This window comes from Ranitomeya imitator, chromosome 3 (genome assembly GCF_032444005.1).
Source record: "Ranitomeya imitator isolate aRanImi1 chromosome 3, aRanImi1.pri, whole genome shotgun sequence".
Taxonomy (NCBI): Eukaryota; Metazoa; Chordata; class Amphibia; order Anura; family Dendrobatidae; genus Ranitomeya; species Ranitomeya imitator.
This window is the reverse complement of record NC_091284.1, coordinates 139,987,250-139,999,652: the sequence shown is the minus strand read 5'-3', so window position 1 is coordinate 139,999,652 and position 12,403 is coordinate 139,987,250. Positions and strand designations below refer to the sequence as shown.

Sequence of the window (12,403 nt, the reverse complement as noted above, 5' to 3'; positions counted from 1 at the left end):
ATTTTTCGGATTATAAGACGCACTGGACCATAAGACGCACCCAGGTTTTAGAGGAGGAAATTAGGGGGAAAAAAACGAAGCCAAAAAGTGGTCAGTTCTGTACTTAAGATCACCTATCCTGGTAAATATGGTCTCCTCATCCCTATCCTTGTATGCATGGCCCTCATCCCCATCCTGGTATGCAAGGCCCTCATTCCCATCCTTGTATGCATGGCCCTCATCCCCTTCCTGGTATGCATGTCCCCATCCTTATTCTGGTATGATTGACCCCATCCCAGTCCTGGTATGCATGGTCCCATTCTTATTCTGATATGATTTATTGGCCCCATCCTGTTCCTGGTATGATTGATTTGCCCCATCCAGTTCCTGGTATGATTGATTGGCCCTATCCAGTTCCTGGTATGATTGATTGGCCCCATCCCCTTGCTGGTCTGATTGATTGGCCCCCATCCAGTTCCTGGTATGAGTGGCCCCATCCCAGTCCTGGTATCCATGGCCCCATTAGAAAAGATTAAAAATAAAAAACCTTTACTCTTACCTTCCTCCGCTCCCTCGCAGTCACAGCATCCTGCTTCGGTGCCAGCAGCTGCTTAATGCTTGTAAGCAGCACATGGCAGGGACATCAGCCGGAATACTCACTGGGACCGTTCATCAGAGAATGCGGTGAGTATCCTGCTTCCTGCTGCTGCCGGTGGTCACATGTCCCGATACTTAAGAGATATGAATATTCAGAATCATACCAGCAAGGGTATGGGGCCAATCAATCATACCAGGATGTCAGGAAGAAATGAATATTCATTGCCCTCCACACCCATGGGCATGGAATGCAGTGCATATTCATTTCTCTTTAGTAGCGGGCACAGGAGTTACCCGGAGCCACCGGCTCCTGCCTCTGTGACCCACTGCTCCTCCGATGCCGCTCCCCCACCTCCAAACCATAGCCATAGCAATATCTCCGGACTCTAAGACGCATCCCCCATTTTCCTCCACATTTTGGGAGGAAAAAAGTGCGTCTTATAGTCCGAAAAATACGGTATATACTAGATTGAGGCAGCGAGGATATCCCCAGTGGTTCACTGATGTAGCTAGATATAAAGTAAATAATCACAGATAGGCTATGTTCACATGTTGTGTTTTTGTTGCTTTTTTTCTGTGCAGTTTTGTCACAAAGGATTTTTTTAATCCCAGCAAAGTGAATGAAAATCCAGGAATCTCATGCACATGTTGCTATTTTTTCTTTACAGCTTTGCAACTTATTTAAATCTGCAGGATGTTAATTCTTTCAGCGTTTTTGCTGTAGATTTTACCCACACTGATGAGTGAGGAAAAATCTGCAACAAAAACGCATGTAAAAAACGCAATAAAAATGCACGTATTTTATGTTGCCTTTTTCCTGCCAAGAGATGCAGAAACGGTATTTGCAGCAAATACTTAACATGTGCTCATACCCAAAGGGTGCATTTACACTGAGCAATGTATAGCGTTAAATGACCATCAGCCGGATACATGTTTGCCGGTCGGCGGACATTTTATAGCCTATTTACACCTGCTAACATGCTTTGGATGCTTACTAAACAATCAGTAAGACCTCATTCAGTACGCATATTGTTCTCGGCAGCACATCTCTTGTTCACACAAGACAATTCTCTGTGGAGAACCATGATCTTTTGGGCAATCCAACAGATCGGTTTAGCTGACAAGCAAGCGTTTTGCTGGTTTGTCAGGTGTAATATGGTAGGTGGAACTTTAATGGGGTGGGGGTATAAATATAATGTTTGGTCTACAATTTGACACCATGAGTAAGAACGTTCACTCATAATTCACAGGCGATTTGATGTGAAGATGGAAAGATCCCAGACAGTGAGCTGGACCTCTCTGTAATACTTGTTGGACTGTAGATGTAAAATGGAGAACTGCAACAGACTTTTTATATGACTGGTATGGGCTCTATGTAGAAAAATAAGTATATGACAATAGATCTCAGAAATGTTATAAGAAGAGTATTGTAGTTTTAGGCATGTAAAGGGTATGTCTCGTAAACCATACCCATATATAATTTCATTTCTGAAGATTTATTTGAAATTATATATGTTCTGCGTTGTTAGCCGTGTCTAACACCATCTAAGCTAAAAGGATCTTCTCATGAAGACAATAACGTTCTAAAAAAAGAGGCTTTTTCTGGAGAAATGTAACATTTTCCAGCCATAGAAGTGAATGGCAGACCATGTTATGCATGGACTCGAAAAGTAGACCTATGTTCTGGCTCATAGAGGGGTTGCTCTGAACCTCGTACTTTATAACATCAGTAATTTATGATAAAATATATGGTCCGGAGTAATAATTGTGTGACAATCTCTTGAAATATTTCACATGGTTTCTCCAAATACTCCAACGAACAGAACCACATGGAAAAATCTGTGCCCACCCAACAGTTAAGTAAAAATGTATTACTTTAATTAACACAAATATTAAGTTAAACACAAATCTAAAATCAATTAAAACTCAATCCTAGAGCAGTTTCCCATAACATGATAGTTTGGGGAAACACACGGCACCTGTCTTGCGTAATACAGGAAGTGTGCACCCTAAGATATCAATATGTAAAATCCGATGAAAGAGTCTAACACAAAGTAACCAAAAATGAAAAAAAATTATAGATTTAGACATAATGGCCCCAATTCATCAAGATTATCGATTTTCTCATCGGTCTGGATGAGGGACCATCGTGGAGTCAGACACTCCTAATTCATGAAGAGGTACATGCCTTTTCATTAATCAGGAGTATCTGAAGAGTGGTGTGTGCCTTGTGTGCTATGCCAGATATCTTGTTCCTGTCTCTGACTGGAGTAAGTTTTCTATTGTAGAGTCTGGATTTGTTAATTAGACAAGCTGTGGCATCATGCCCCTACCGTGTCCCTGTCCAACCCCAGCTACAGCCACTTATGTGGAGTAAGAAGAAATTGGCGTAAAAACACCAAAAGTTGCAACATTTTTGTCCAACTCACAGTTGCCCCAAACTTTTACAATTTTTCAAAGCAATTTACGGCAGAATTCTGTTGAAATTGCTTTGATGAACCAGGGTCATTTTGTGGTATTATTGGTTTTGGGAAATTTTATTAGTTATGACTGGTAGATCTATTGTAAATCATTAATTGTTTGTTACTTTGTGTTTGACTTTTTGATGTAATTATACATTGGAGAGTGGTGCTCATTAGTGATGAGCGAGTATGCTCGTTACTAAAGTTTCTCCGAGCATGCTCGGGATTTAGGCAATCCCCACATGTATTCCTGCAGCTGCGTCAACATAAACTAAATCTCCGAGCAGGCTGAAATACTCAGAGGAAACCCGAGCATGCTCGCTCATCACTAGTGCTCATCCTTAAGTTGTTTTGTACCAGTCATCTACAAACGTTTTCATGACTGTAGTACTTCAGTTTTCAAATTGTGATGTAGAATACGTTTTCATTTTCCATTTCCTTTCCACCATGTAGACCTCTTGGGTTGTTGTTTCCCTAGACTATCACTTTTCCATAATCTGCTATATAGTGCATTTACTTCCAGTGAAAAACATTGAATTTTCATACAGTCCTAATTAGTTGAGTGAATCACACCAGTCAATCACTATTTACTTCTAGTAAATATGTCTTCTCATTTTAGTTTAATATTACTAAGAGATCACATTCATCTTAATTGTGAGCATCAAGAGACAAAACCAGAGATTTTAACAAGAATCATGTTTTTACACACAACCCAAAATAATTGGAAATCCAGAGGAGACTACTTGGTGGAAATCTGAATGTTTACTTTAAGGATCTTCTCATTGTTCTAGGAAAACAAGAGTAGCAGCTTAAAATCTACATGGATTTCAGGTTCCCATTTCTGCTCAGTTTTGTTTTTCTTTCCTTCAGTTTTAAATATCAGATGTGTAAGAATTGTTCTGTTCACTGGGAACACCTGGGAAGTTCTTCTATTGACTGTGTCTTTATCTTTCTGGGTTAGCAATGGGGGATATTGTACTGGCTGGTGTCCAACAGTTTGTAGATAAAATAGCTGCCCAGGCTTGTACTGCTGCTTTCCAACACAATGGAGCCGATCAGGCACATTGTGTAGTCTGGCAAAATGGAATTCAAGTATTTTCCAAAAGTATGCTTAAAATTCCCTTCACAGAGATGAAATTCCTTCCTGTTGTTAACCCTATAACATTGTTCAGCGTCAACACCCATGAAGCCTGAGCAACGTTAAAAGGGTTGTCGGGGATTACTGTAGAAAATAACTCCACTATACTCAGCCTGGGGAGAGGTGGTGTTAATGGCTCACCAGAGAAGGTTTGGCCTTTATGAGAAAATGAATTGACCTTATTCTTGACAATTTAGTAGAAAAATTGGTTGCTAGCAACATTTTAATCATAAAAAGAAACCTAGCATTGATGGTTCAGTTGGTGCCAGTCATACACCAGTCTTAAATTCTAGTTCATCTGAGTGACTTTGCCAATTATTTTTAAACAGAACCTGTCATCTGATTCTCACCGCGGGCCGCATGAATCACAGTATGGGTGCATGATTCCAGCCGCTTATATCATTCTATGAAATGCTTCAACCTTTCAGAGAAAATATGCTGTAACTATCCAGTGACCTGCTGTTAATCCTACTGGTGATTGACAGGTCTCTCTCAGAGCGAGAGAACTGTCAATCACCTAGGAGCTGGCCATAGGTGCACCGGGCAAGTCTCATTCTCTAGCTGGATATTTAAAGTATATTTTAATAATAATAATAATAATAATAATCTTAATAATAATAATTTTTATTATTAATAATAATAATAATATTTTCTTTGAAATGTCAGAATATTTTATCATGCAGCCAGGCTCTGATTCATGCTTTCTATGCTTTAGGCATTGTGAATCAGGTGACAGGTTCCCTTTAATATGTACACTCCCGTGACTAAAAGTGAAATATATGGCTGCTATGTGCAGACTTGTGCAAATGACACTTTGATCAAATTCTGATTAAAGTTTGATCCGAGTGTCGGCACAGTGTGCTCCGAGTCTCTGGAATGTGATTAGTAGATAGAGAACAACATTTTTCCGTCTTCTGCATTGTCAGTGCGTGGAAATCGGACCGCACTCAGATGTCATGCATGTGCAGATGTTTTCCACCAACTCGTTGACTTTCTTGGCCAAATGTGATCCAAGTATTGGGATCAAACTCGGACATGCAACAATTTTTTTTCTTGGACAGACTCTATCCGAGGAAAAAATTTGGACTTGTGCACAGCCCCTTAGACTAGCATTGGTCCGAGTGCAATCTAATGTTTTGTCGGATTGCACTCGGACCCTATATTGTTAAATTTGTCAGATACTTTCTGTGCTGCCCCCTCCACCAACTTTTCTTACCATTTTTTAATGTTGCATTGGGAGGGAAATATCCCACATTTTCGGGCAAGTAGTGACATGTGCAAAAATTTGTGAGCAGATGACAATTAACTTTTAGCTTGCACAATTTATTTTTTTGACCATACATTTGATAATTCAGTGCCCATTTAATACCAACAGCTTCCTTCTCTTGTCTCATGCTACATTTAAACCAGGAAAACGTAATTGAATCTTTGGCCTAAAAGTGCATATTTTGTAAGCCATCTGCTATATTCACTGACATAGAGATCCCTGCAACAGCAGGAAAGCCACAAATTGGGGACCGCTGCAGTATTCGTCAATATGCCTCACAATGCATTGCCATCATTGCATATAATGTTCTACCTTCCTGTTCTTTTCTGTATCGTGACTGAGAGTTTCCATATGGCAAAAATCTATAAAGCTCTATATTTGGCAGTACTATTGTTGGCTTTTGAAAATAGAAAAGTGCTTTTTTTTTTGACTGGGCGCATCAATAATAATATGTGAAGTCGTCATTCACAGTCCGACAGAAGAGATTCTGTTTTGTCATGACCATCTGTTAGAAAACTAATCTTTATTTTTAATTTTCTTAAAATGCAATAGGATAAATTAAATCCTAACTGAAAAATCTATATAGCATTTCATGCATTTTGCTTGGGATCTATTTCAATCAGAATTTATCAGCTACTTTTTTTTTATTTCTTACCTACAAGTCTTCTACAACAGTTATAGACATAGACTCGTTGATTCAGCTATTTTGCAAGGTGAAGCCAAATCAATGCCCCATAAACAATGAGAACACTGTTTGGGGCATTATTTTTAATTTTTTTTTTACTTACATGCATATATTTTTGGCTAAAAATCATTTTTACAATAGGGTTTTTTTTTTTTTACTTTTGGACAGTTTATCTTCTATATTCTATATGTATCACAGTAAGAGATGATCAAGTCAATTCAACTCAAACTGAACCTGTGTTGAATTTTTAGAAATTAAAACAATTTGCAATTTATTTCATACAAATCGCCTAAACCAGCTGCAGACCATTTTAGCCTGTATAAAAGCAGAAGCAGAGAATGCAGCAGCCATTTTCTGGTTTATCTGGATAGTGAGAGGATGTCAACGCTTAGGGAGGTATGGAGAGGTTCATAATGCGCAGGAGATACTATACAGAGAGTGTGTCAAGATTACAGTATAAAAAAAAAGAGAATAGTGTTCAGGGCTGATGGAGTCTTTGGAGTACTTTTCTATTCACAGCTAATCCAATTTTTAGGAACATTTTAGAGCTAGCAAATTTGAATTTCAAAAGATTACATAGTTCCACGTTATATAGGTTGAAAAAAGTCATAGGTTCACCAAGCTCAAGCTTTCTCAATCGCCTCATCTAGAATTCTGTACTTTGTAGTCTCTGTCTTTCTTCTGAACCATCTTTTAAACTGTTCTATGACCAATTAAAATTTTAATATGGGCCCAATGGTAAAATATGAGTTGGATGATAACTTTTGTGTTCTTCTCCCATAGGTAAAAGCAACATGCAATCATTTGGAGACAAATAAGCCGTGAAGACTCTCCCTCACACATCCGTTCTGCCATGTTTCGTGGCTGTCATCATAAGCCGTGTTTGTCTTCATGAAGATTCCTAATCTTGGTAATGTGATGAATAAATTTGAGGTCCTTGGAGTTGTAGGTGAAGGTACGTTTCAGAATTTCCAAAAACTGATGAACTCTTGTCTAAAAAGAAAAACTGAAAAGTTTTATATAATATATTGAATGAATTTAAACTTCTGAAATCAACCTCAAGCACATTTTATGGGTTTAAAGTAAATGTTAAATTTTAAAACTCAATTACATTTAGTCAAGAAAAGATTTTGGCTTAGATTTTTATCAGAATGAAATTGACTGTAGTGTCCAGTACAGGTAATTTACCCCATAGGAATCCAAGACTCTGTGAAACATGAAAAGCTCTAATTGTTCTCTGATGGATGAGTGTCAAAAGCTCATGTCTGGAGGGAATCACGTTTTATCAGAATTCTTTACCACTTTCCTTTCTAGTATAGATAACAGAGGAATGGCACATAATTGAGTTCTAAGAAAAGGTTCACCTTAAAGGAGATATACTGTCAGAAAATGACCTATTTACATTTTTTTGTTAAATGTATTTTTAATTTTTTTAAGTAGCAATGTTTTATTTGTTTTTGTTCAGTTCATGATGTTTATTAAAATGCAAAATTAGTAATACTGCTGGCAACTATAGATACAGATCAGGGGCGGACACTGACAGCTTGGGGCCCCTGTTCAAGAAATATGTTGGAGTCCCCCTCCTTTTATGGCTATATATGCACGACCAGCTCTACCCTCGCCTACTGTATTCTCACCCATCCTTTGTAGATTTTGAGCCCTCTTGGGCAGGGTCCTCACTCCTCATGTACCAGTCGTGACTTGTATTGATTAAGATTATTGTACTTGTTTTTTATGTATACCCCTCCTCACATGTAAAGTGTTATGGAATAAATGGCGCTATAATAATATATATATATATATATATATATATATATATATATGTATATATATATATATATATATATATATACATACACAGTACAGACAAAAAGTTTGGACACACCTTATCATTTAAAGATTTTTCTGTATTTTCATGACTATGAAAATTGTACATTCACACTGAAGGCATCAAAACTATGAATTAACACATGTGGAATTATAGACTTAACAAAAAAGTGTGAAACAACTGAAAATATGTCTTATATTCTTGGTTCTTCAAAGTAGCCACCTTTTGCTTTGATGACTGCTTTGCACACTCTTGGCATTCTCTTGATGAGCTCCAAGAGGTAGTCATCGGGAATGGTTTTCACTTCACAGCTGTGCCCTGTCAGGTTTAATAAGTGGGATTTCTTGCCTTATAAATGGGCTGTTTGACAAAGAAGGAGAGTGATGGGGTGCTACACCAAATGACCTTGCCTCCACAGTCACCAGACCTGAACCCAATCAAGATGGTTTGGGGTGAGCAATCTTGCCTTGCGCAGGCGTGTACTACGGAGGACATAGAATGAACTTCAATCCAATATTGCGGCCAGCATGCAGCTAGCGGGTAAGGAAAGGGTGAATCAAACACCCGAAAACTCAGCCCATATGACCGAAAACCAGTCCCGCCAAATTCAGGTGACAGGTTCCCTTTAATGTACACTCTGCACCCCATCTTGACTAAAAAAAATAGAAATGTAGAATTTTTTAGATTTATTAAATAAAAACTGAAATATCACATGGTCATGAGTATTCAGACCCTTTGCTCAGTATTGAGTAGAAGCACCCTTTTGAGCTAGTACAACCATGAGTCTTCTTGGGAATGATGCAACAAGTTTTTCATACCTGGAAATGGGGATCCTCTGCCATTCTTCCTTGCAGATCCTCTACAAATCCATCAGGTTGGATGGTGAACGTTGGTGGACAGCCATTTTCAGGTCTCTCCAGAGATGCTCAATTTGGTTTAGGTCAGGGCTCTGGCTGGAACAGTCAAGAATGGTCACAGAGTTGTTCTGAAGCCACTCCTTTGTTATTTTAGCTGTATGCTTAGGGTCATTGTCTTGTTGGAAGGTAAACCTTCAGCCAAGTCTAAAGGTACCTTCACACATAACGATATTGTTAACGATATCGTTGCTTTTTGTGACGTAGCAACGATATCGTTAATGAAATCGCTATGTGTGACAGCGACCAACGATCAGGCCCCTGCTGGGAGATCGTTGGTCGCTGAATAAAGTCCAGAACTTTATTTCGTCGCTGGACTCCCTGCTGACATCGCTGGATCGGCGTGTGTGACACCGATCCAGCGATGTCTTCACTGGTAACCAGGGTAAACATCGGGTAACTAAGCGCAGGGCCGCGCTTAGTAACCCAATGTTTACCCTGGTTACCATCCTAAAACTAAAAAAAACAAACACTACATACTTACCTACAGCCGTCTGTCCTCCAGCGCTGTGCTCTGCTCTCCTCCTGCTCTGGCTGTGAGCGTCGGTCAGCCGGAAAGCAGAGCGGTGACGTCACCGCTCTGCTTTCCGGCCGCTGTGCTCACACAGACAGTACAGGAGGAGTGCAGAGCACAGCGCTGGAGGACAGACGGCTGTAGGTAAGTATGTACTGTTTGTTTTTTTTACTTTTAGGATGGTAACCAGGGTAAACATCGGGTTACTAAGCGCGGCCCTGCGCTTAGTTACCCGATGTTTACCCTGGTTACCGGCATCGTTGGTCGCTGGAGAGCGGTCTGTGTGACAGCTCTCCAGCGACCAAACAGCGACGCTGCAGCGATCCGGATCGTTGTCGGTATCGCTGCAGCGTCGCTTAATGTGAAGGGGCCTTAAGGTCCAGAGCACTCTGGAAGAGGTTTTCATCCAGGATATTTCTTTACTTGGCCACATTCATGTTTCCTTCAATGGCAACCAGTCGTCCTGTCATTGCAGCTGAAAAGCACTCCCATAGCATGATGCTGACACAATTATGTTTTACTGTTGGGATTGCATTGGGCAGGTAATGAGAAGTGCCTAGTTTTCTCCACACATACAGCTTAGAATTATCACCAAAAAGGTCTGTCTTTATCTCATAGTCTGGGAGTTCTTCATGTGTTTTTTTTTAGCAAACTCTATTCAGGCTTTCATATATCTTGCACTGAGGAGATGCTTCAGTCAGGCCACTTTACCATAAAGGCCCGACTGGTAGAGGGCTACAGTGATAGTTGACTTTGTGGAACTTTCTCCCATTTCCCTACTGCATCTCTGCAACTCAGCCACAGTGATCTCACCAAGGCTCTTCTCCCACAATTGCTCAGTATGGCTGGATGGCCAGTTCTATGAAGACTTCTGGTGGTCCCAAACTTCTTCCATTTAAGGATTATGGAGGCCATTGTGCTCTTAGGAACCTTGAGTACGGCAGAAATTCTTTTGTAACCTTGGCCAGATCTGTGCCTTGCCACAACTCTGTCTCTGAGCTCCTTGGCCAGTTCCTTTGACCTCATAATTCTCATTTGGTCTGACATGCACTGTGAGCTATGAGGTCTTATATTGACAGTCCTTTCAGTTTATTTAAACACATGGACTCCAATGAAGGAGGAGAACCATCTCAAGGAGGATCACAAGGAAATGGACAGCATGTGACTTAACCCCTTTCTGACCTCGGACGGGATAGTATTTCCGAGGTCAGATCCCCTGCTTTGATGTGGGCTCCGGTGGTAAAGCCGTGACATGTCAGCTGTTTTGAACAGCTGACATCTGCGCGCAATAGCGGCGAGTGGTAACGAGTTCCATCCGCCGCTATTAACTAGTTAAATGTCGCTGTCAAATGCTGACAACGGCATTTACCGCTTCCGGCCGCGCGGCTGGAAATGCGCGCATCGCCGACCCGTCACATGATCGGGGGTCAGCAATGCGTCAGGATAGTAACCATAGAGGTCCTTGAGACTTCTATGGTTACTGATGCCGGTTTGCTGTGAGCACCACCCTGTGGTCGGCGCTCATAGCAAGCCTGTAGTTAAGCTACATAGGAGCGATCTGATGATCGCTCCTATGTAGCTGAGCCGATCCAGTTGTGCCAGCTTCTAGCATCCCATGGAGGCTATTGAAGCATGGCAAAAGTAAAAAAAAAAGTTTAAAAAAATATGAAATAAATAAAAAAAATATAAAAGTTTAAATCAGCCCCCTTTCGCCCCATTCAAAATAAAACTATAAAATAAAATCAAATATACACATATTTGTTATCGCCGCACTCAGAATCGCTTGATCTATCAATGAAAAAAGGATTAACCTGATCGCTAAACGGCGTAGCGCGAAAAAAATTCAAAACCCCAAAATTGCGTTTTTATGGTCGCTGTGACATTGCATTAAAATGCAATAACGGGCTAGTCAAAGAACATATCTGCACCAAAATGGTATCATTAAAAACGTCAGCTTGGGACGCAAAACATAAGTTGTCACCCGACCCCAGATCACGAAAAATGGAGAAGCTACGGGTATCGGAAAATGGCACAATTTTTTCTTTTTCTTTTTAGCAAAGTTTGGAATTTTTTTTCACCACTTAGATAGAAAATAACCTAGACATGTTTGGTGTCAGTGAACTCGTACTGACCTGGAGAATCATGATGGCAGGTCAGTTTTAGCATTTAGTGAACCTAGCAAAAAAGCCAAACAAAAAACACGCATGGGATTGCACTTTTTTTGCAATTTCACGGCTCTTAGAATTTTTTTCACATTTTCTAGTACACATCATGGTAAAACCAATGATGTTGTTCAAAAGTACAACTCATCCCGCAAAAAATAAGCCCTCACATGGCCATAGTGACAGAAAAATAAAAAAGTTATGGCTCTGGGATTCTCCGTTTTTCCGTGTTCGTTTTTCACTCCCCTCCTTCCCAATGTCATGAAGGGGTTAAATATGAGTGTTTGAGCATAGGGTCTGAATACTTATGACCATGTAATATTTCAGTTTTTCTTTTTTAATAAATTTGCAAAATTTCTACATTTCTGTTTTTTTCAGTCAAGATGGGGTGCAGAGTGCACTTTAATGAGAAAAAATTTGAACTTTTTTGAATATACCAAATGGCTGCAATGAAACAAAGAGGGAAACATTTAATGGGTTTGCATAAGTTACGTACCCACTGTACATAATAAGTGAGTACACTATATACTAAGGACTGTGCTATGCATATGTGAGTACACTTTATACAGTTGTTCTCAAAGTTTACATACCCCTGCAGAATTTTTGTTTCTTGGCCTTTTTCAGAGAATATGAAGGTTAACACCAAAACTTTTTATACACTCATGGTTAGTGGTTGGGTGACCCTGATCAAAAGTTTGCATACCCTGGTGATTTTGGCCTGATAACATGCACAGAAGTTGACACAAATGAGTTTGAATGACCTCTAAAGGTAACATCCTCACCCTTGACCTGTTTGCTTGTTCAAACTCAAGCGTTCAAACTTTGATTAACAAATGGAAAATCAGGGGCTCTGTAAA

The 12,403-nt window shown here is 39.9% G+C and overlaps 1 protein-coding gene across 7 annotated transcripts in view; it reads left to right on the top strand.

Annotated features, from left to right (window-relative positions):
* Positions 1 to 12,403, top strand: part of CDKL5 (cyclin dependent kinase like 5) — a 442,123-nt gene that overhangs the window by 146,105 nt on the left and 283,615 nt on the right. For all 7 annotated transcript variants that reach the window (XM_069761528.1, XM_069761532.1, XM_069761530.1 and 4 more), the window contains one exon: positions 6,912 to 7,083. In XM_069761528.1, coding sequence (XP_069617629.1) covers positions 7,020 to 7,083 — 64 coding nt within the window. In that variant the 5' untranslated portion in view covers positions 6,912 to 7,019. The remainder of the gene's footprint in view (positions 1 to 6,911; positions 7,084 to 12,403) is intronic.